Consider the following 21,737-nt stretch of genomic DNA (forward strand, 5'->3'; position numbering starts at 1 on the left):
TCGTCTACTTCGACTCTCGACTCGGTGAACTCTTCTCACGGCTGGGAGGTGTAACCTATCTGCGGGAATCGATGGGATTGTTAAGCTGCACTGACTCATCACTGCTTTCGCTACTCTGCACCGCCGGTGAGTTTGATTGTTACCGCCATCTTCATAGCGATCCTGGGTGTAATTGTGTAACATATTTTTTTTTGCTGCGTAGCTCGCTTCCCAGTGGGGGGCAGGTATGCGGAAATTTAATCCCTAGTCATGTAAATGGGGATGGGCATGAGGCAATGGGGAATGGACGGGATGGGTTTGATCCGTGGTCCCCATAGGGATTGTCGATATCCCAAGGAGTAGTTGATGAGAAGGAGCCGTTAGTGAATAGTTTGGTGATTTTAAGGTTATTAGTCAAATGGTTTAAGGGGAAAAGGATATAGGCACGGAGTAGAAGATAATTTTCCTTTAAAAAATGGATCCACCAGGTCAGAGAGCATTCACGACTTCCTAAAAATGCAACTCTATGATCTAAATGATAGGGTATGCATTTCCCCATCTTACTTGCAATCCTCCATTGTTCTTTAAATTTCACATGTTGTTTCAAAGAAGCCCTTACGGTTTGTTTTAATTCAATCATATGGCTTTTAACTCTTACACTCCTTTTGTCGAGCTTCCTTGGTCTGTAGGTTGAAAACCATAGGAAATTTTGAGAGTGAACTACTTTGCATGTAATTCTCGAAGAAAAAATTCTACTGATTTCGCACTCATTGCTTTTCTTTTGTCTCTATGCCATGTTTGATAAATAGCCCACCTCTCAGATTTGTGTGTGTGTATTTATGTTTTTCTTTCTTCTGTTTTTTGTGCTTTTAAAATGATGCGAACTAAGCATGCATCGAGGCCAAGGAAATCTTCAAGTGTCATGACAACCCGGAGCTTCACTTTTTCTATCAAGCACACTAATATACCCATGTTTGACACATAAAGTCACCACTTCATCTCCATTCTTGTGGAGAGGGTTAATTTTAAGGGAAACAAATGAGAAGCACAAGGATGCAACCAAGGTCATTTCATGAGAGCCCCGTCGACTTTGATGTTCTTCTCGGCGTCGAGAGGGGGGAGGACAACATATCCTCACCTGCTCGTTGGATAGTTTGGTCTCCATTCGTTGGTTTTGTTGTTGCTCATTGCTTCGGTTTTGACGATGTTGACGATGATGGTATGTAATGTCAGTAGCACGCATCAAAGGTGTGGTCTCGTGGATCTGAAGCTATAGATCTCACGAGACTGTTTGCAGATGTAGATCTTTTGCTGAACCCCCATCAAGCTAGCCATCTTACTGCAATCATTTGAACTATCGGTTGCTTGGTTTGTCGGCTATGTGATGACTACGACATTGAGTCGCTTCAAAACGGTCGAAGAAGAAGGCCTTACTCAAGCCTCCATTTCATTCCACTTGTTTATTTAATGCTCTTCTCAATTATTTACCAACAAGTTTTTTCTTGAGGGGTCATATTTACCAACAATGAAACAAGTTTGTTGCGAGTATAGGATGGAATTTCCTTTTAAGAAACAAAGCTAGGGTTTCTCTACCTCCTGCCGGGGTAGCCGTCGATCCGCCTCGCCTCCGGTGACTTTAGGGCCATGGGAGCGGAGTGGGTCCCGACCTTTGCTGGTGGGAGGGCTCCGTTTTTACACATCTTTTCGAGTTTTGTTAGGGTTTGTGCCCTGCTTAGGAAGGTGAGATGGCGGCGGCTCCTTGAAGATGGAATAAGATTCTCCCTGCCTAGCCCCCGTTTCGGTGGTGCATCTAGTATCGTTGGTGGGCGTATGGAGATGTATCTTCGGCGGATCTGTCTTTGATGTATTTGCTCGGATTTGGTCGTCATTCATGTACGTTCGACTATCTTCAGATTGGATCCTTTTGATCTACGCTACTCGACAGCTGTTATTGTTTTGTTGTGTTGGTCCTATGAGGTCTTAGCACGATGACTTTCCGACTGTCTACTACAACAAGTTTTGCCCGGCTCCGGTAAGGGACAGGCAATGACAGTGGCGTACCTTCGGCTCACTTAAGTCTTTGTAGTCGTCGCTAGGTGATCTATGGATTTGGATGTAATTTTTATTATTTGTAGTGTTCGTTGTGCTATCATGATCGAAGTTGAATAGATTGGAAGTTTTCTTGTAAAAAAACAATGATATTGCTTTTCAATTCAAAGATACTGTGGTTACCAACCTTGTTTAATCAAAGATTCTAGAAAGCCACAACAAACAAATGCGATTTGTTTAAAGCTAAGAAAGAAATCGGACGGTTAGCGACAGGCCCTTGTTGGTAGATCAGACGACAAGGCTCCGGAGGCTTCCCCTCCTCTGTTCCCGTCTCGCGCGGAGCACAACGCCCGCCCTCCACCAACTTCAGCTCCAGATCCGGCGGCCGGCCGCGCCCTCCTCCCGCACCAACCAACGGCGCTGATCCCCTCCGCCATCTCCGTCCATCTCCCTCCTAATTAGGTAAGCGCCGCTGCTTCTCTTCTCCCCCCGAAACACAAAAGCTTTCCCTTTTCGCCACCTCGCCGCCGGCCTCTCACTCCCTACCATGGCGCCGCCGTGCAGGCGCAGGCCTAGCGATGTCGGAGGCGGTGGGCACGCCGGAGAGCAGCGGGGCGAAGGAGCAGGAGCGGTTCCTGCCGATCGCCAACATCGGGCGCATCATGCGGCGCGGCGTGCCGGAGAACGGCAAGATCGCCAAGGACGCTAAGGAGTCCATCCAGGAGTGCGTCTCCGAGTTCATCAGCTTCATCACCAGCGAGTCAGCCTCCGCCCCTCGCCTCCCTCTCTCCCCCTCTGATCCGCTCCAGCTTTCTTAGTACCAGCTCACTCATCTGTGATCCCGGGCGCCGCAGGGCGAGCGACAAGTGCATGAAGGAGAAGCGCAAGACCATCAACGGCGACGACCTGATCTGGTCCATGGGCACGCTCGGCTTCGAGGACTACGTCGAGCCCCTCAAGCTCTATCTCAAGCTCTACCGGGAGGTGATATTCATTCATTCATTCCCCTCTTGTTGTGCTGCTTGTGCTACGAGGAATTCTGAATTGGTGTGATTGGAAGGTTGGGTGGGTACAGTATTGTTGTTGGGAATTCTGAATTTCTTCAAGGGGCCCTGTATTTGCCATGTTTAGCTGCAGTGATATGGTTCCTAGACTCATGATAGGCAGGCAAGAGGATGCCCCTGAATCGCGTCTGCTGTCGCTGTGCTCATCAAGGCATTGACTTTAGTTAGGATGTCACTCACATGGGTTTGCTCCTCGCCGTGTCGATGAATGCCTGAAGGAGTTGTCAACAGCAGGGTAGTTGAAGATTTTCTGCAAACTAAACGTCCTAAGAGTACGAAGTACGCATCATTTGGGTGGAATTTCCCCTTTACTTATTATTAATGATGAATAAGACGAACCAACTTCATAGAAATTTTCCTAATTTTGTGACTGAAAGGATGATGATTGTCCCTCAGTTTTGCCTTCATTAAGCTATCAGTCTCTGACGGTTAATGTCAAATCGTTATTGTTAGATTTACCAACAAAATGTGTTACAAGCTTATTCAACTGAAAAGGAATGTGCAGCCAGAACTGCGTACGCACGATGTTACCTTTTTAGTTTTATATTTAGACCAAACTCAGGATTTTTTTCTCTAGTATACATGGTTCTGCAAACTCCTCCTTACCAATAGAATTACAGTATTATATTTTACACGAAATAACTTTTGTGCTGATGAGTTTTTTTTACTCTTCTTTCATGAATGATGATGACCCTTGGCTCTGAAGATGGAGGTATATTCATTGCCTTACTGGTCTTCCATGTTTCGGCGATCTATTATCTTAGGTTCAAGTTTCCTGAATCTACTCTTCATTGATTGTCTTCTAGGGTGACACGTCAAAGGGTTCGAAATCTGAGCAGGCTGCAAAGAAAGTGGGTGCACTGAATGGGCAGCCTGGATCATCGGTAATATGCACTTCCTTCTCTCAAGTTGATATCAAAATGTATTCCATTACCGCATGCCTGACTCCAGCTATTAGGCTTTTTGCTTTGCGTAATCTGGCTATGCTTATGCTCATGGGCATAACGATGGAAATCTCACTGTAATATTTATGTTTTCGACAGTTCAACGGCATGTAGGGTGGAGGATGATACTGATCGGCGTATGACAAACATACACATACAATTCGTTGGCAGTGTGATCCTAGCAGTACTGCGCCTTTGTGGCCGGGGAAAGTCCCCAGCACTCTGCTTAGTTCTGTGCATGCGGGATACTTGAAATACCATGCTATGTCTTCTGTAGATGTTAGCTGTTCTTTCCCTCTCTCTAGTTCAGTCCGTGTGTTGTATGGGTCTGTCTAACCTTATGGTAAATTCAGAGATACGCCTTTTCCGCGTCAACTTTTAGGGGTTAGTGACTGTAATAAGATGATGAACAGGTTTGAAAAACCGCAGTCTTTCGCTCGTGTAAGGTATTGACTGAAGAAGATAATGCAGCTGCTGATGTATGCTTTTGACCACGATAACTTGTCATCGTATTGTTTAGACTGTGGTAACTTGTCATATATTGCCTTGACTGAGACAACATGTTGTTTCTCCACCAAAGCACCACACGTGCGGGTGTCGCGGCTGTCTTGTTATGTGTTGTCGTGCAGAGGAAACTGAAGGAAATGCTATCACCGATGGGGTTGCGGGGCAGAGCTAGTAGCTTGAGTTTCCCAGCTGCTCCCTATGACTGATTCAGACTTGGTATTCATCACAGCACCGCAGGTCATTGCCATTACATGCACGATTTACTTCCCAACATTTGTGGTTCCAGTGAAATTTGACACGTTCTGTTGATTTACATTTTGACCGTCAGTTTTCTTCTGATAGAAACTTGCGTTTTTATAGACATATTACTTGACTATATAAAACAAGTAATAATACCATTTTGTGATGTACTCTCTCTTTCCCATAATGTATGTCACACTTAGCTTTGTACCCAATGTACGATACCGGTATTGTCATATTTGCCGTGCAAAATAATTTGATTTGCTTATATTTTGGGAAAGAGGGAGTAGCTGCTGGTAATAGTCTTTTCATATGATCAGTCAAACTGTAAAATGTTTGACTCACCCGATTATACTACTAATATTTTATACTGAGATAGTATATGGTTCTACTATCTAAGAGCATCTTCAATAGCTTGTCTATATTGGATGTCTATACTAGTTTTTCACGACGTGAGCCCAAAACAGGCGTCCAACAGCTTGTCTATATGGTCGTCCAAATATATAAATTCTCTAAATCGACCTCGACAATGTCCATGCTTGGACAATGTGAAGACGTCGTCTAAACTCTGCTGCAGCCACGATTTTTTGCTCTCCTCAGCGACGGCCCACCTGTTATGGTCCCTGTATATAAACATTCTGATGCAAAACTGAACGTGTATATGAGGAAGTCTTTTTAGACCATTGTCTATATGAATATCATCCAAATATACACATGCTATTGGAGATGCTCTAAGAGCCCAAAAGAAGGAAGGAGTCCATGATCGTGTTGCCTCTTCAAAGCCATTACCGCCTGCCGGGCCATTTGAAGATCACACGTCTCCCTCGTCTTCTTGACCGAGCACGGTCAAATTCCTGCCAGTGACGGCTCGTCGGCTACTTATCCCCCTCCCAGTTGTACTCTTCTTCTACCTCTGGACCTGTACGTCCATTCTCTTCAGCTAACCTTAGGTGACTTGGCCGATGTCGACGAGGGAGGAGCAGCAGGGCGCGAATAAGCCGCCGGCGACGGTGAGGATCATCGAGACGCTGTACGTCGAGGCCGGCACGGCCGCCGACTTCAAGTCCGTCGTGCAGCGGCTCACCGGCAGGGACTCTGGCGCCTCAGCCCTACCAGAGCAAGACCGGACGACTCCGCAGGGTGCTGACCGGAGGGCTGGGGCGGCGAGAGGGGGTGGCGCCTCCGACGCAAAGCGGGGCAGCTGAGATCGACGCTGCGTGGATAAAATGATCATTGGCTCAGCCTGCAGTAACTGTAAGCGATAGCTTTCGTTTTCATCTCTGCCCTGTTGCTTTGATCTTTCTCTGTTGGGTTCTTTTGTTGTAACAGGGAGTTGTTAATCAGACTCATACATGCATTCATCTTCTTCTTTTGTTTGATGTGTCTATCAGTTCCTTAATTAACTCCTTTGTTAATGTAAGAAATCTCTCTCAAAGAACCATGAAATCCACAAGCATCAAATTTTCCAATGTTTAGCACAATAATATACTTGCAAGAGAAGTTTATACAACACACAACAATAGATACCCCAACATAATCATCGTCATATCAAAGAACGATGTATGTCATATGTCTACAATGTCAACAAAATCAAACTATACCAAACTTGAGCAATGGGTACAAATATAAGGCAAAAACTTGAGCAGCAACAATTAGGACAAGAGGAACACCAAGTGGAAACCCCTTGCAGGGAAAAACCACGGACGACGGCGAACAATCTTCCACTATAAAGATGAATCAGGTACAAGGTGGAAGCCAACAAAGGAGACTTCAAATCCTGAATTTTATCACTCATATTTGGATAGATTTGTGGATCCAATAACCTCTCTTCTCTTCCTACTCTAAAACTCTCTCAAAGAAGAGAAAAGCTCAACTGTCTGTTTTATAGAAAGCCACCCTCGCCCAGCTTGCTAATTATCTCAAACAGTCACTATTCAAGCCTACAGCATGCCCATGGGTGGAGCTAGTTAAGTTCATGGGTGTATAGATGTACATCCATTTTTTTTGGAACAACAGCTTAAAACCAATACTAATCTTATAACAAGTTAGTAGAGAACACTAAATTTTAATCTATGTACACCCAACTAAGAAATCTTGGTTCCGCCAATGAACACTCCTAAGTGATGTTTGGTATGTTTAAATGGCAAAAATGGTTTCCAAATGGTGAAATAAGATAAGCACCTTATCTCGTTTACAAAGTTCTATAGTGCATCCCCAAAGCTCTTCAAAGATTCAACAGATATATGTGTTAAGTTATAGGCTTAAGTTGTAACGTGACAATATGTGTGCATGCTTGTACGTTGAGTTTGTTGTATCTAGGCAGGTTGTTAGGATAGATAGATCCTCTCTTGTATAGCCTTGGAGTATGGATCAAGTCTACAAACAACCTAGCCGTATCATGTAATCTATTGCCTATATAAACACGTACGCATCCCTGCTGAGAGCACACGCTTCCAATCCTAGTTCTTTCATGGTAATCAGAGCCATCCTCGAACGCATCCATGGCAGCGTCGTCTTCAAACTCCTTCCCGTCCTCGCCATTCGTACACGCCGCCACCGAGAAGCTGACGAAGGGCAACCAAGCCCTATGGCGCGCGACGGTGCCCTCGGCCATCCGTGGAGCGCAGATGGCCAAGTACCTTGACGTCGAGCAGTCGCCACCTCCCATGCAGATCGATGTGACCTCCTCCGATGGCAAGACGACGGCAAAAGCGCCGAACCCTGATTTCCAAACCTGGTATGCACAAGATCAACAAGTCTTCTCCTATCTCCTGACGACTCTTCCTCGCGAGATAGCTATCCAGGTCGCCTCATGTCACACCTCTGCTGAGCTCTGGAACACGATGGAAGGGATGCTTGCATCCCACACTCGTTCCCAGACCACCAATGTTCGGATCGCCCTCGCAAACTTGCAGAAGGGCAACTCCTCCATCACCGACTACGTCGGGAAGATCAAGTCCCTCTGCGATGAGCTGATCGCTGCAGGGAAGAGGGTGGACGACGACGACATCGTCTCCCACATCCTGGCCGGGCTAGATGAAGATTTTGACCCGGTGGTGTCGGCCATGTGTTCCGGGGTGGAGCCGGTGACCGTGGCTGAGCTGTTCTCGCAGCTGCTGAGCTTCGAGACGAGGCTCAACCTTCGCGGCGGGGGTTCTCAATCCTCTGCCAACGCCGCTACCCGAGGCCGTAGGAACGGTGGTGGCGGTGGTGATCGCGGCCGCAGACAAGGCGGCAATGGTGGTGACCGCGGCGGGCGCGGCAGCTACTCCAAGTCTGGAGACGCGGAGGCGGACATGGCGGCAACAACGGCGGTGGGGGCGACTACAACAACAACCATGCCCCCGCCCCCAGGGTCCAGTGCCAGATCTGTGGCAAGATGGGCCACCCAGCCTGGAAGTGCTGGAAGCGCTACGACGAATCCTATCAAGGCGTGGAGGAGAAGTCGACCAACCTCGCTGCACCGCAGTACGGGGTGGACACGAACTGGTACCTGGACAGTGGTGCCACTGATCACATCACAGGAGACTTGGAGAAGCTGATCGTACGTGATCGCTACGGTGGAAACGAGCAGATTCATACTGCCAGTGGTTCAGGTATGGTTATCAAGCACATTGGTCATTCAGCTATTCATACTCCTGATCGAGATCTCCTAAACAACATTCTTCATGTACCTCAAGCCAACAAAAGTCTAATCTTCGCTAGCCGCCTTGCTGTTGATAATGATACTTTTGTTGAAATTCATCCCTATTCTTTTCTTGTTAAGGAATGGGGAACGAAGAAGGTGCTCCTTCGCGGCAGGGGTAGAAGAGGACTCTACCCAGTTAGGCACACGGGATCCGACGCCAAGAAGCACATGCTCAGTGTCACCAAACTATCCTCGGATAGGTGGCACCGGCGTCTAGGCCATCCATCTCCTCTTATTGTTAGCAAGATCATTAGCAAGAATAATCTCCCGTGTGCAACCTTTTTCAATAAAGATTATGTTTGTGACGCCTGTCAAAAAGGCAAAAGTCACCAGTTGCCTTATCCAAAGTCAATAAGTGAATCAAAATTTCCTTTAGAACTTGTGTTTTCTGATGTTTGGGGTCCTGCTGTTGAAACAGTAGGAAGAAAGAAATACTATGTGAGTTTCATTGACGATTTCAGTAAATTCACATGGATATACTTGATCAAACACAAGTCCGAAGTATTTCAGAAGTTTCATGACTTTCAAAACCTAGTAGAGCGTCAATTTGATCGTAAGATTCTCGCTCTACAAACAGATTGGGGAGGGGGTATGAAAAGTTGAAGTCCTTCTTCACCAAGATAGGCATATCTCACCACGTTTCGTGTCCTCACGCTCACCAACAGAACGGGTCAGCTGAGAGGAAACATCGACACATTGTCGAAGTTGGTTTATCCCTTCTTGCTCAAGCCTCTATGCCCTTAAAATTCTGGGATGAGGCCTTCATTGCGGCAACCTACTTGATCAACCGAATTCCTAGCAAAATCATCAAGTTTGAGACACCCTTTGAAAAACTCTTCCATGAAAAACCCAATTATTCCATTCTTAGAATCTTTGGGTGTGCTTGCTGGCCGAACCTAAGACCCTACAATAATCATAAACTTCAATTCCTCTCTAAGCAATGTGCTTTTCTTGGGTACAGCAATCTTCACAAAGGGTTTAAATATCTTGACATATCCACTGGACGAGTTTATATTTCCAGAGATGTTATCTTTGATGAAAATATATTTCCTTTTGCTAGTCTTCATCCCAACGCCGGCACCCGTCTTCATGCCGAAATTCTATTACTTTCTCCGAAGTTATTAAATCCGTCTGATCATGGGGGTGAATGTACTGATGATCATGTGTTTAATAACCTTAATACTGCCACTAACGGAGGCTGTGCTGATGAAAATAGTGAAAAAACAGCACTCAGAAACGTCATTTTATGCAGCAGATGAGTCCAAACAGGTCCGACACCAGACCTGAGGTGGATCCCACTGCTGCGCCGGATCCCGAGAGATCTGGCGGCAGCGCAGACCCTGGCGCAGAACCTGATGCAGGCGCTCCTCCGACACCACCAGGCGCTGGGCCAACGGGCAGCCAGCCAACGCGCGACACGCAGCGCCGGTCTCCCGTGCGGGGCGGCAGCCTCAATGCAGCGGGGCCCTCCTCCGACAACTGGCGACAATCGGTTGGGTCCGGGTCGTTTTCCACCGCGGGTCCCTCCGCGGGTCCCTCCACCACGGGCAATGATGGTGCGCCCCCGACACGCTTGTCGCCTGCGCTGCGGGATTCGCTGGACCCATCTCCTGGCGCGCGGGTGCGTGATCCCACGCTGGATTCGGTGGACCCAGCCTCTGGCGCACGGGCACGCGATCCCATGCCCGACCGCGCGACAGCCGAGGAGGATTCTCTGCTGGTATGAGGTGGCGGATCCTCTACGCCAACCGCCGGATCTCCTGTGGCTACACGCCCGAACACATGGGCTAAAAAAGGTATATTTAAGCCCAAAGTTCCTAGTGATGGAACTGTCAGGTATGACAAAAATTTCAAAGTTGCAAATTTTGCTGCCACTCAAGAACCTTGTAATCCAGTAGAAGCTTTGCAAGATAAAAACTGGAAAAATGCTATGGAAGTAGAATATGATGCACTCATGAAAAATAGAACCTGGCATCTAGTTCCACCTAGACTAGGTAGAAATATTATAGACTGTAAATGGGTGTATAAAATCAAAAGAAAATCTGATGGCACTATAGATAGATATAAGGCTAGACTAGTGGCTAAAGGCTTTAAGCAACGCTATGGTATTGATTATGAGGATACTTTTAGTCCGGTTGTTAAAGTAGCTACTATCAGATTGGTTTTGTCTATTGCTGTGTCTAGGGGATGGAGCCTTCGCCAATTGGATGTTCAGAATGCTTTCTTACATGGCGTTCTCGAGAAGAGGTTTATATGAGACAACCACCTGGTTTTGTGGATAAAACCAAACCACAACATGTGTGTAGGTTGGACAAGGCCTTATATGGATTGAAACACGCACCCAGGGCGTGGTATTCAAGGTTGAACTCAAAGCTTCAACAACTTGGTTTTCGGCCCTCCAAGGGAGACACTTCCTTGTTCTATTTCAGGAAAGGGAAGGTGATCATTTTTATGCTCATTTATGTAGATGACATAATTGTTGCTAGTTCCTCTCAAGAGGCTACCTTAGCTTTGCTTAAGAATTTGAAAAATGAGTTTGCCTTAAAGGACTTGGGCGAGTTGCATTATTTCCTAGGCATCAAAGTAAAAAAGATACATGATGGTATTCTGCTAACCCAAGAAAAATATGCAACAGAGATACTTAAACGTGTAGGGATGAAGGATTGTAAACCCTCCAGTACACCTCTGTCTACTACTGAACAGTTGTCATTGCATGAAGGAGAATTGCTAAGTCCAGAGGAAGGAACAAAATACAGAAGTGTAGTTGGGGCACTACAGTACTTAACATTGACAAGACCTGATATAGCTTTTTCTGTTAATAAGGTTTGTCAGTTTTTGCATTCTCCTACATCTCTGCATTGGACAGCTGTTAAGAGGATACTCAGATATATCCAAGGAAGTGCTGGAACTGGTCTTAAAATATGTAAGTCACCTTCAACAATAGTGAGTGCCTTCTCTGATGCAGATTGGGCAGGATGTCTTGATGACAGGAGGTCTACTGGTGGATTTGCTGTCTTCTTTGGCTCTAACCTTGTATCTTGGAATGCAAAGAAGCAAGCTACAGTTTCACGTTCCAGCACTGAAGCAGAATACAAATCACTAGCAAACGCAACAGCTGAGGTAATGTGGGTGGAAACCTTGCTTGATGAATTGGGAATTGCAAGGCCACGTGTCTCCTGTTTGTGGTGTGATAATTTGGGTGCAACTTACCTCTCTGCGAATCCTGTGTTCCATGCAAGAACAAAGCATATTGAAATTGATTTTCACTTTGTTCGTGAAAGAGTTGCTAAGAAGCTCTTGGACATCAGGTTCATTCCAACAGGAGATCAAGTTGCCGATGGCTTCATGAAGCCTCTTCAAGCTCGACAACTTCAAGCCTTCAAGAACAATCTCAACCTTGACGTGTTTAGATTGAGGGAGGATGTTAAGTTATAGGCTTAAGTTGTAACGTGACAATATGTGTGCGTGTTTGTACGTTGAGTTTGTTGTATCTAGGCAGGTTGTTAGGATAGATAGATCCTCTCTTGTATAGCCTTGGAGTATGGATCAAGTCTACAAACAACCTAGCCGTATCATGTAATATATTGCCTATATAAACACGTATGCGTCCCTGCTGAGAGCACACGCTTCCAATCCTAGTTCTTTCAATATGTAGTGCGTCACTAGAAGTTCTTCGAGCAAGGCAAAGGGATCAGAGATCTAGGCATCAATTGGACCCACCAAACATCACATCAACTTTTTCATCTAGTTTACTTGACTTATAAGCATGATGAGCGGGTGTATTTGCACTCCATATGCAATGCGCTGCACACAAAAAAACATTGAAAGTGCATCTCTTGGGTACTCTTATTGGGTTTTGATGATTAATGGCAAAATCAATTGAGAGGACTGACTGTTTACCAAGTTTATTTGAGAGAAATTTGATCTGAAACTTACGAGCCCCCCTCAGTTGCTTCAACACAAGAGTCTCAGTATAGGTACTCCCAAGCAAATATTTTTGGAACATGTGAGCTATGACTTCAGCATTTCTGCGATTTTTCACTCAGAAATGCTTTGTCATCCTCTAGAACTTCTGAGACTTCGGTTTTCTCCAGTACTTCCGAGGTAGTTCAATCTTCATAGAAAGGAGCCACCTTTTTGGTTTGATATCTCCGTGTTTTTTCCAGGTTGATGATGTTACGGCCCAGGGGTACCTCATCATGTCAGAAGCCGGCCCAAGTAGGACGACCCGTGGCCCCCTAGATCGGTTTATGCCCTGGGCCAACCTCACGGTCTAAGGGCCCAATAAAGAGAAGGACCCGGAAGACTTGGAGTACACGACAAGGAAGTCAACGTCTAGGAGGACTCCTCCACCGATACTAACCGAATAGGATCTTGTAAACCCTAGGTCCTGATATCCTATAAAATTTGGGGTCAGGAGCAGGAGGTCACTTCCAAGGGTTCAGAAAAGAAATCCAGCTGTGTTACTCTCAAGCAGCTGTAGAAGAAAGGCAAACTTCATGAAATTAGAAAATACCAAAAGAAAGAGGTGTTCCGAGAATTCACGAAATTATTATAATTTTTCTGTTTATTGTACCGTTTGCATGTGTTGATGACAGTCTGCAGTCAAATTACAACAGCATGCAGATAGAACCGGAAAATTCTTCAGTTGAACCACAGCCACAAAACAGAAGAGGAATGGCCTTATGGCCATGCATAGTGAGGCTATGGACCTCATCAAACCTGTGGTCCAAAACCTTATCCTCGGAGCACCAAAAGCACAAAATGGCATTGCAAAAGGGTTTTCAACATGGGGATTCCGAGAATTGAACTCGGGACCTTTTGCTCCCTAAGCAAATATCCTACCACTAGACTAAATCCCCATCTATGCTGTACCACTGCATCACCTTCAACTGAAGAGTTTCAGGCAAGAACAACTAGCTGCCAAATTTACAGGATCTCACTATCTGCTTTCAGGTTAAAGCGTGCTGAATGCTCAACCTGTCTGTAGTCAATGGATGACTTCGCCATAGTGCTCATGTATCAAAAGTGCATATTTAATTGCCAACAGATCATGCATATTTAATTGTCATGTTTGTTCTTATTTCAGGATGCAGAGTCCTCGATCGTCGTGGTTGTGGCATCGTACCAAGTTTATAGAATTTCAATCCTCTGATGCTCTATTGCGCAATATATCAGCATTATTAGACTTTATTTATAAGAGGAAGTGTTAGAAGACAAGTACAATATAGTTCTAGCTAACTATAGCTCGAAAGCATAACTTACATCTCTCAAGTATTAACAGCAGTTTAGAACTCAGGTAGCATTACAGGTGACTGGAGCACTATTCACTGGGGAAGAGGCAGCTTTAAGACGTACAGTAGTATTGCTAGCTCTAAACAAATACTGAAAAATGGCGCAAGCACCAGTGTTTTATACGTACAAGTCCAATGTGATTCATGCTCCCCTGTCCACCACCAGGATACTTAGCTGCTATTTCTGGTTCAAGATTTCACTCACACATCACTGTGATCATAATGAATACACATTGCAGGATGTGTCCTTATAAGATGACGTATACAAAGGCATTAAAATGACTAAACTAACAAAATTATAGTCCCCAACATGGGCACAAACCACTAAGGAAATAACTCATGTCAGCTCAGTCAACATTTTTTTTCTTCATTTGTCAGTAGATAAGACGATGTGGAAAACAATATGAACGAATAGGTGTGACATTACATACTATGTGCATTGACTAAGGTAAAGCTGCCAAATTTTGTCGTAACATGCAGCAAGGCGCCCTCGCGGCACCTTGCAATTGCCGCTTTAGGCGCTTAGGCGTCCTGGCAATTGGTGTTCGCCTTAGGTCGTCTTACCGGCTTGCAAAAAATGGTATCATGGGGGTGCCAGATAACTCCATGTTGACTCTTTGCATTAATTTTAAAGTATAGCCCACATTTGGTCGTTTTCTTTTAAATGCCAGGTTAAACAAGAATTTGAAGTATCATCACATCGCACACCAGTTAGCAGCGAAAAATCCAAAAAACTTTCAAGTTAAACCAGATTCAAATGAGGACAACTGTTGTAGAATCTGGTGTGATGTGGAGAATTAGAAAAAATGGTTCAACATGTTATTAGTGCATGGATATTAAAGATCAACCCATCCACCATGGTTTCCGTCACCCACATAAGGGAGTTCTTCATGCTGTGGATGCTTCTACTTGATTTCCACCTTGATGAGCATGCCGAAGACGACATTGTGTGGAGGCACACTACGGATGGGCACTACTCGGTGGCTTCCGCCTACAAGGCACAATTCTTGGGAATGACTCTCTCCCCCATGGACCAAATGATTTGGAAAGTTTGGATCCCGCCCAAGGTCAAGTTCTTCGCATGGTTAGCCATTCAAAACCGGGTTTGGACCGCCGATAGATTGGCCAAACGAGGGTGGCCAAATTATGGCCTTTGCCCTCTATGCAAGAGGGAGCAAAAAACGGGAGTGCATCTCTTCTTCAAGTGTCGTTCACAATTAGGCTATGGAATTTGGTAATCGAGAAGCTTGGTCTACACTATATGGACATCTCTTCATGGCACTTGGAGGACTCCGTCAAGTCTTGTTGGGATCATAGGACCGGGTTGACCGTACCCAACTGGAAGGTCGTGGCCTCCCTCACCATGCTTGTTTCTTGAACAATTTGGAATGAAAGAAACTCCCATGTCTTCCATAACAAAAGTGCACCGCTGCTGATTCTACTCAACACTCTAGGAGAGGCCAAGCTTTGGAGCATTGCGGGAGCTAAGAAACTAGGGGCACTTGTAGCATGAGAGTAATCACCATGTGGGGTTTTATGGGTCGGTTGTAATTCAAACAAACTCTATTTTCTCTTCTTAATTAATGGATGAGGCAAATCGTTTGCCGCCGTTTAAAAGAAATATTACTTCCATGGTACTAATCCATAATGCGGTTTACCAACATGTATTTGAAAACCGAGGCAGTATACATTGAAGATCACAAGTGAATTCCCAGAGTTTCCACCAGAATGACTACTCCCCATGTTCTGTGCATTTCACAATATATGCCCATATTTGTGGAAAGACATGCATGTCGATTTTTTTTTTGCGGGGTAAATCAAATTAGAAAACCACCAGTGTAGTTATTGTAACATCTCCAGCGCACTTGGTATCCATGAACTTGCAAATCGTCAATCAATAAAAAAAATAACTCATCATATGTACTCACTTTGGTCCAAATATCAACCAAACGAGGCCAAACAATTTTGAACATGTGAGGCGGTGAGTCGTTTTGGAATTCACAGGAAAAATTAAATCTTGATTATGAATTTTCATTAAAGTGAATTCTTCTTCTTCAGAGATGCTAAAAACAAAACTGCTCTCTACCAAGAGATTTTTTCTTGTCAGTTAGAAGGTCTACCTCTAAAATATCTGGGTATGCCTCTGTCCAATGTTAGAATTAGGAATAAACATTGGAAAGGGGTTGAGGATAAAACTGAGACGAGGTGTGGATGTTGGCAAGGAAAATTGATAGGAACTATTGTTGGTAGAGTTACTCAGGTGCAGGCTTATCTCACTAATATACCTTTGTTTATAATGTCCTTTTACCCTATTCCTATTGTAAGAAAAGGGTTGCTTTCTTTAGAGCTAGCATGGTTTGGCAAGGTGATGAAGATATCTTGTTAATTGGAATACCTGTTGTAAACCCAAAGATCGGGGTGGTTTGGGAATTTTAAATCTGGAGCTTATGAATAAGGCCTTGCTGGCCAAGTGGTTCTGGAAGTTGGAAACTGAGTCTGGTTTATGGAAAAGCGTGTTGTCAAACAAATATGCCCCTAACAAATGCCTATCTAGGGTCGAGTCCAAAGTGGGAGATTCTCAATTTTGGACAAGCCTCTTGAAAGTTGAAGACTTTTATATCAAATATTGTAAGAAAAGCCTACTCAAACATGCTTTACCCTAGATTTTATGACCTTAGTTTTGATCATAATATCACTATAGTTGATGCTTTGGTGCAAGGCTGGAATGGATTTGCCTTTAGGAAAACTCTTTATGGGGAGTCTCTGGAATTGTGTGAGAGTTTGAAACAGAGATGTGAAGAAGTTAAAATGGGAAAGGGTAAAGACAAAATTGAATGAATGCTTACTGCAGATAGAAAGTTCATTGTGAGATCTCTTTATAAGAAATTGGTGGAACCTAAATGAAATTTCCCTAAGAAATTCTGTGAAAAAATGAAATACCTGCTAAGATTAAAGTGTTTCTTTGGCTAATGGTGAAAAAGAGCATTCTTACTGAAGATAATCTCCTTAGAAGGGGATGGCTTGGTAACAAAATGTGTGTGTTATTGTGGGGAATATGAAAGCGTTGATCACCTTTTCTTTCGATGCTCTGTTGCTGGACTCATTTGGAGTTTGTTGAGATGTGCTTTTGATGTAAGTTCCACTCATAATAACCTAAATGAATGTTTTCGAAGTTGGATTAAAAGCTTTCCAAAGCATGATAAGAAAAAGTTGGTGCGAGTTGGGATTTCTGCTATTTTTTTGGACTCAGTCGGGTTGCAGGAATGATGTTATCTTTGAGAAGAAAATTATTAGTGATCCTATGGTCTTAGTGAGGCTGATATGCTATTGAATTTCTGGTCTATATTGCAGATAAATGAGAGAAATCGAAAGGCGGCGCCATTGAGCAAGTAGCAAATGAGGTGTACCGCTCCTCACAAGGTTGGCGACCAGGCGTCCTTGGGATTGGTGGTTGATCCTTCAGTTGCTCCCCCCTGAAAGTCTTCATGAATTAGCTACTCGTGATCTTCTCTGACATGCTTCAGTTCGTTTCTTGCTTTTCCTTCGCTTAGCTGGTATAGTTGATATAGTTGGATGCAAGTTGGAGTCTCTTCTTAGCCCTGCTTCAGTTCCTTTCTTGTTTTTCCTTTTATTTGTTTAGCTGGTACTCCCTCTGTAAAGTAATATAAGAGCGTTTAGATCACTATTATTTTAGTAATCTAAACACTTATATAATAGTTTGCAGAGGGATTGGTTATCTATGGTTGGATATTCTTAGTCTTGGTTCGTTGTGTTTTTTTGCTGCTTGCGCTTCGGGCAGGTTTGTGCTTTGCGCGCTGTGATCCTTCGTCATCCGGGTTGTATAAAGTGTTACGAGTCTGGATTTAGCTAAAACCATATTTTTAGTTTGTTCTAGGGTTGAACCATATGGTTCCCATACTTCGATAACCAGACAAATATCAAACCTCCTTTGTTTTCTGGGTTGTTTTGACCGGTTTTCAGTTACCACGTCACACAGACATCAGCATGTTACTGTTGATAGGAGAGGGCCATCTTTCAATTACAAAAAACGCCATAACAGTCCATAAACCATAAGCTAGGCCGGGGCAGCGTCTGCTGTTACTGCCACCGACGACGCGGGCGAGCTCTACCACTGGTACGTGAATTTCGAGAGAGATGCGGCAAAAGCTACACAAACAGCAACATCTATCCCGACGAACCAACTTTTATTATTCTGGAAACGAAGACGACTCACTCAGTCCACCACCAACAGGGGTCTCTCTCTACCTGACAGCAGTTCACAACTTCAAACAGCTAGTCGCACGCATACATTACAGTCCATGAATTGTCCACCCATCAAAAAACAACTCTTCAGCCCCAAACCTAGGCAGACTGCCGGAGCTCTGGGCGCACAAAGTCCGCGTCGGCCGTCACCGAGATGTCGACGGTGGGCCTCAGCTCGGCGCAGACCTCAATGGCGCCATGGACAGGGTCTGACATGAAGTTGCTGATGAGGTCCTGGTTGATGGGCTCGTCCTTGTCCACCGTCACAAACGCCTGCTGGGTCAGGATGTAGTCGAAACGGGGCGCCCACTTCCTCGACCCCAGCCGTGCCGTCGTCGAGCAGTTGTCCACCATGAAGGCCACCCCTCGCGCATGCATGAACGGGTTCAGCGAGTCCACCGACTCGATCACGCTCTCATTGATGATCTCAGAGTAGGAGTGCCCCTTCTTCCTCAGCACCTCAATCTGCAGTTTAGAAAGGGAAACAGGAAAGATCAGTAATTGCTTTCGTTTCATGTAGAGTAATCAATCATTCAGGAAGTGTAATCTACAGCTTACACATCATCATCAACTTGAATAAGATGTCAAGCCATCGTATTCTAGTGTACTGGTATAATATGTAACTGAGTGGAGAGGAGCCTGACCTGGGCCATCATAAGTGCAACATAAACTCCAGCCGTGAAGGGGTGGAGAGGGCCAAGGTCACCATCTGGCCGGGTCGAGCGCACCTTTTCGCCGACCTTCCACATCCGAGTTTGGTCGATTTTGCCCATAGGGAAAGCAGGAAGGCCTTCCTTGTCCTGTGCAAGCATAAAGAAAATGAGATGGTGTGAATCAATAATCACCCTGTCTTATTTGGTGTCCACACCCCAAACCTAATCATGAACAGAATCGGATTGGAAGGTTGCAGTTTTAACAGCAGAAGAACTTACATAGAACCTCCGACCAGCCAACACAACACTCCGGATTTCACTTCCAGAGGCAACATCTTCGTAGCATTCGTAGAGTATGTCCATGCAAGGGTAAAATGATGCACTGTATGCCTTGTTGAACTCCTTTTTGCCTTCCTCGCTCAAGGAGTTGTATACTTCAAGCATCCCCTGGTAAGAAGGGGCAAATTGGACTGATAAGCAAAGATTAAAGGTGGTTACAAAAAGTTCAATCAAGGCATACCTTCTTTGAGATGGTCTTGGAGATAATTCCAGTGATGCCCTCCACAGTGCTTTTGTATGCCAGCTCCTCGTCCATTCCTTGCTCTGTGTATCTCCTAAACAGAGCCTCCACGATGCCATGAACAGCACCCAGCAAAATTCCTGGACAAAAACTGGTTAGCAACAGCACAATCATAACAGGCAACATAAAGTCACAAAGAAGAAAAGGAGATTCACCTCGCTCCCCAAAGATATCACTCTTGTACTCCTGTTCTAGAGTGGTAGCAAAGGTGAACGGGGATCCTAGTGCAACCGACCACCCAAGAGCAACATCAGTGGCCCTTCCATCAACATCCTATACATCAAAAAGAGCAAACACACACGGGTAGCTGCATGCCTTCAGACCAAATTGATAGTTGAGAAGTCAGCAAAATACCATACCTGGTGAACAGCAAAGCTAGCGTTGATGCCAGCACCATTTACTTCCTTGCCCTGAACATACAGTCTCCGAACTGATGGACCCATTCCCTTGGGGCATACAGCAACCACGCTGATGTTCTTAGGGAAATCAAGGCCATGTGATTGCAGATGTCCAAGGAGAAACCCGTGAGATAAACCAAGAATGCTGTTTGGTTTCATGTGAGAGAAGATCTTCTCATAGTTGTCTGCCTGCAGAAAGTAAATGAGAACTTTAATTACAAGGATAGAATAAAGTGATGATGGGACTCAGACAAATGTATCATGCAGTGAATGATAGATAGTACGTATGCTCCAGGCAGAACATGCAAGTTAAATTAATTAATTAATTAAACCAACAGGATGCAAAGAAACATCATCCTGAAGCTGAGCCTGATCTAAACAAACAATTAACAAAGGAAAGCTTAAAATCATGCAGAAAGCTATTGAGCGTAAGTGAAGCACACCTGGGCAGAATCTGAGATCAACAGCAGCACAAGATCACTGCCAGAGACCGTCTCCCATATGTCTCCCAAGGTTCCGTTCTCCTCGGTGAATCCAGCACCACGTGCTTCCTCAAAAGACTTGGAACCTTTCCTGAGGCCAATCTGAAAGCAAAAAAGACAGCTTATTGAACAACTGACATGGTAGTGCCAAAGTACCTACCAAATGAGACAGAATATAAGCTGGCACACAATTTGCATATTCCAAGTTGTATAACATCAAAGGTAAACGAGTGATAAATTACTAGAAAGCTAAAGAAAACAATAAGCATTAGCTGTGGGTTTTCTTTCCACTCAGGGCTGCAAGCCAAAGCTTCAGTCAGAGCTTTTCACTTAAACACATAGTGAAAACTCAATCCCATGTCTAAAGCTGGATACTTGTACATGAGAACAGCTAACCTTGACGACGATGTCAGACCTGGCTTCCACCAAGGAATCCCTCAGGTTCTGGGCCTGCGCCGGACCCTGCAAAAGCACCATAGAGAAAAATCTGTTAGAGCCAGCAGACAGACCTGCAAACTCTGAACCTACCAAGTGGCAGAACAGAGCAAATCTGTGAAATCAGCCACTCCGTTTGACCGCACCGACTGATGTGTACATCCAAGCAGTGTCTCGAGTAGACAGACATGTAAATCTCTCGAGTGAGGAAAGAAACTGCGCATAGAGGGGAGGAAAGCAGAGCTGGAGACTGGACCTGGGAGCCCCATCCGATGACCCCGATCTGCTTGACGCCCTTGAAGGCCTCCGGGAGCAGCGGGAAGAGGTTGCGCCCGCCCCTCACGATGTACTGCAGCCGCACACGGAACAAATCGTAAGAATCCAGAGCAAAAAAGCAAGCCCGGAGGTGGGAGTGAGGAGCGAGAGATGGAGTGGGGGCGGGGGCGCGTACGTACCTCCTCGTGGCCGGCGAGGGAGACCTTCTCCTTGTTGAAGACGTCGGTGTCGAAGTCGAGCGACGGCATGGCGGCGCCGACCTTGGCCGGGGCCGCGACCATGGCGGCGACCGCGCGGCGGCGGGCGCCCGAGACTGATAGGGCGCATGCAGGGTGGGAGGCGGCCGGAGAGAAGGCGACAGAGGATGAGCCTCCGGCGGCGGTGGCGGCGGCTAGGGTTTTGGGGTGGGAGAAGGGGGCGAGGGTGGATGCCGCGGAGGAGGTGGGCGCCGCCATCGTGTCCGTCTCTGGCCTCTGGGGGGAGCGAAGGGCGGCTCTCTCTTCTGCCGGTGGTTGGTGAGGGGTTTGGGGTCGGGGTGACCTGGATGGATTTATACGCCTCGCCCGGCCGTCCGATCCCATCGACGGCCGCGATGCGACCCGCCCACGGGGACGCACTCACGTGAACGGCCGCGCCGGTACAATATCATTCTGGACGTTGCGCGCATGGAGATGCGCGCGCTCTCTTTGTCTTTGGCCTACGCACGCACGGCTCAACGGCACCTTTGGCCGCACGCGCGGCGCTCTCGGCCTCGTCGGAGGGCAGAGCGAGGGCGGCATCGGCGTGGTGCGCCCGCCGTGAACGCAGCGCACGGCAGATCCCGCGGTGGCTGGCCGTGTCGCTGCCAACGGTGGACAACTGGATGCCACAGCGCCGGCGGTGGGT

The 21,737-nt window shown here is 45.9% G+C and overlaps 2 protein-coding genes, 1 non-coding gene and 1 pseudogene across 3 annotated transcripts; 2 read left to right on the top strand and 2 right to left on the bottom strand.

Annotated features, from left to right (window-relative positions):
* Positions 1-2,301: 2,301 nt before the first annotated feature.
* Positions 2,302-4,530, top strand: LOC125530085 (nuclear transcription factor Y subunit B-4-like). The gene is made up of 6 exons (XM_048694476.1): positions 2,302-2,490; positions 2,593-2,788; positions 2,883-3,012; positions 3,799-3,804; positions 3,899-3,976; positions 4,136-4,530. The coding sequence occupies exons 2-6, from the start codon at positions 2,607-2,609 to the stop codon at positions 4,148-4,150; spliced, it is 411 nt and encodes a 136-aa protein (XP_048550433.1). The 5' UTR covers positions 2,302-2,490; positions 2,593-2,606; the 3' UTR covers positions 4,151-4,530.
* Positions 4,531-7,773: 3,243 nt separating this feature from the next.
* Positions 7,774-7,912, top strand: LOC125533298 (annotated as a pseudogene).
* Positions 7,913-13,261: 5,349 nt separating this feature from the next.
* Positions 13,262-13,333, bottom strand: TRNAP-AGG. The gene has a single exon. It is a non-coding gene; the product is annotated as a tRNA-Pro (tRNA).
* Positions 13,334-17,951: 4,618 nt separating this feature from the next.
* Positions 17,952-21,380, bottom strand: LOC125530094 (ketol-acid reductoisomerase, chloroplastic). The gene is made up of 10 exons (XM_048694488.1): positions 21,032-21,380; positions 20,833-20,925; positions 20,538-20,603; positions 20,103-20,243; positions 19,621-19,848; positions 19,417-19,534; positions 19,202-19,341; positions 18,961-19,128; positions 18,673-18,828; positions 17,952-18,493 (listed from the first exon to the last, which is right to left on the bottom strand). The coding sequence occupies exons 1-10, from the start codon at positions 21,305-21,307 to the stop codon at positions 18,128-18,130; spliced, it is 1,752 nt and encodes a 583-aa protein (XP_048550445.1). The 5' UTR covers positions 21,308-21,380; the 3' UTR covers positions 17,952-18,127.
* Positions 21,381-21,737: the final 357 nt, after the last annotated feature.

This window comes from Triticum urartu, chromosome 1, assembly GCF_003073215.2.
Source record: "Triticum urartu cultivar G1812 chromosome 1, Tu2.1, whole genome shotgun sequence".
NCBI lineage: Eukaryota > Viridiplantae > Streptophyta > Magnoliopsida > Poales > Poaceae > Triticum > Triticum urartu.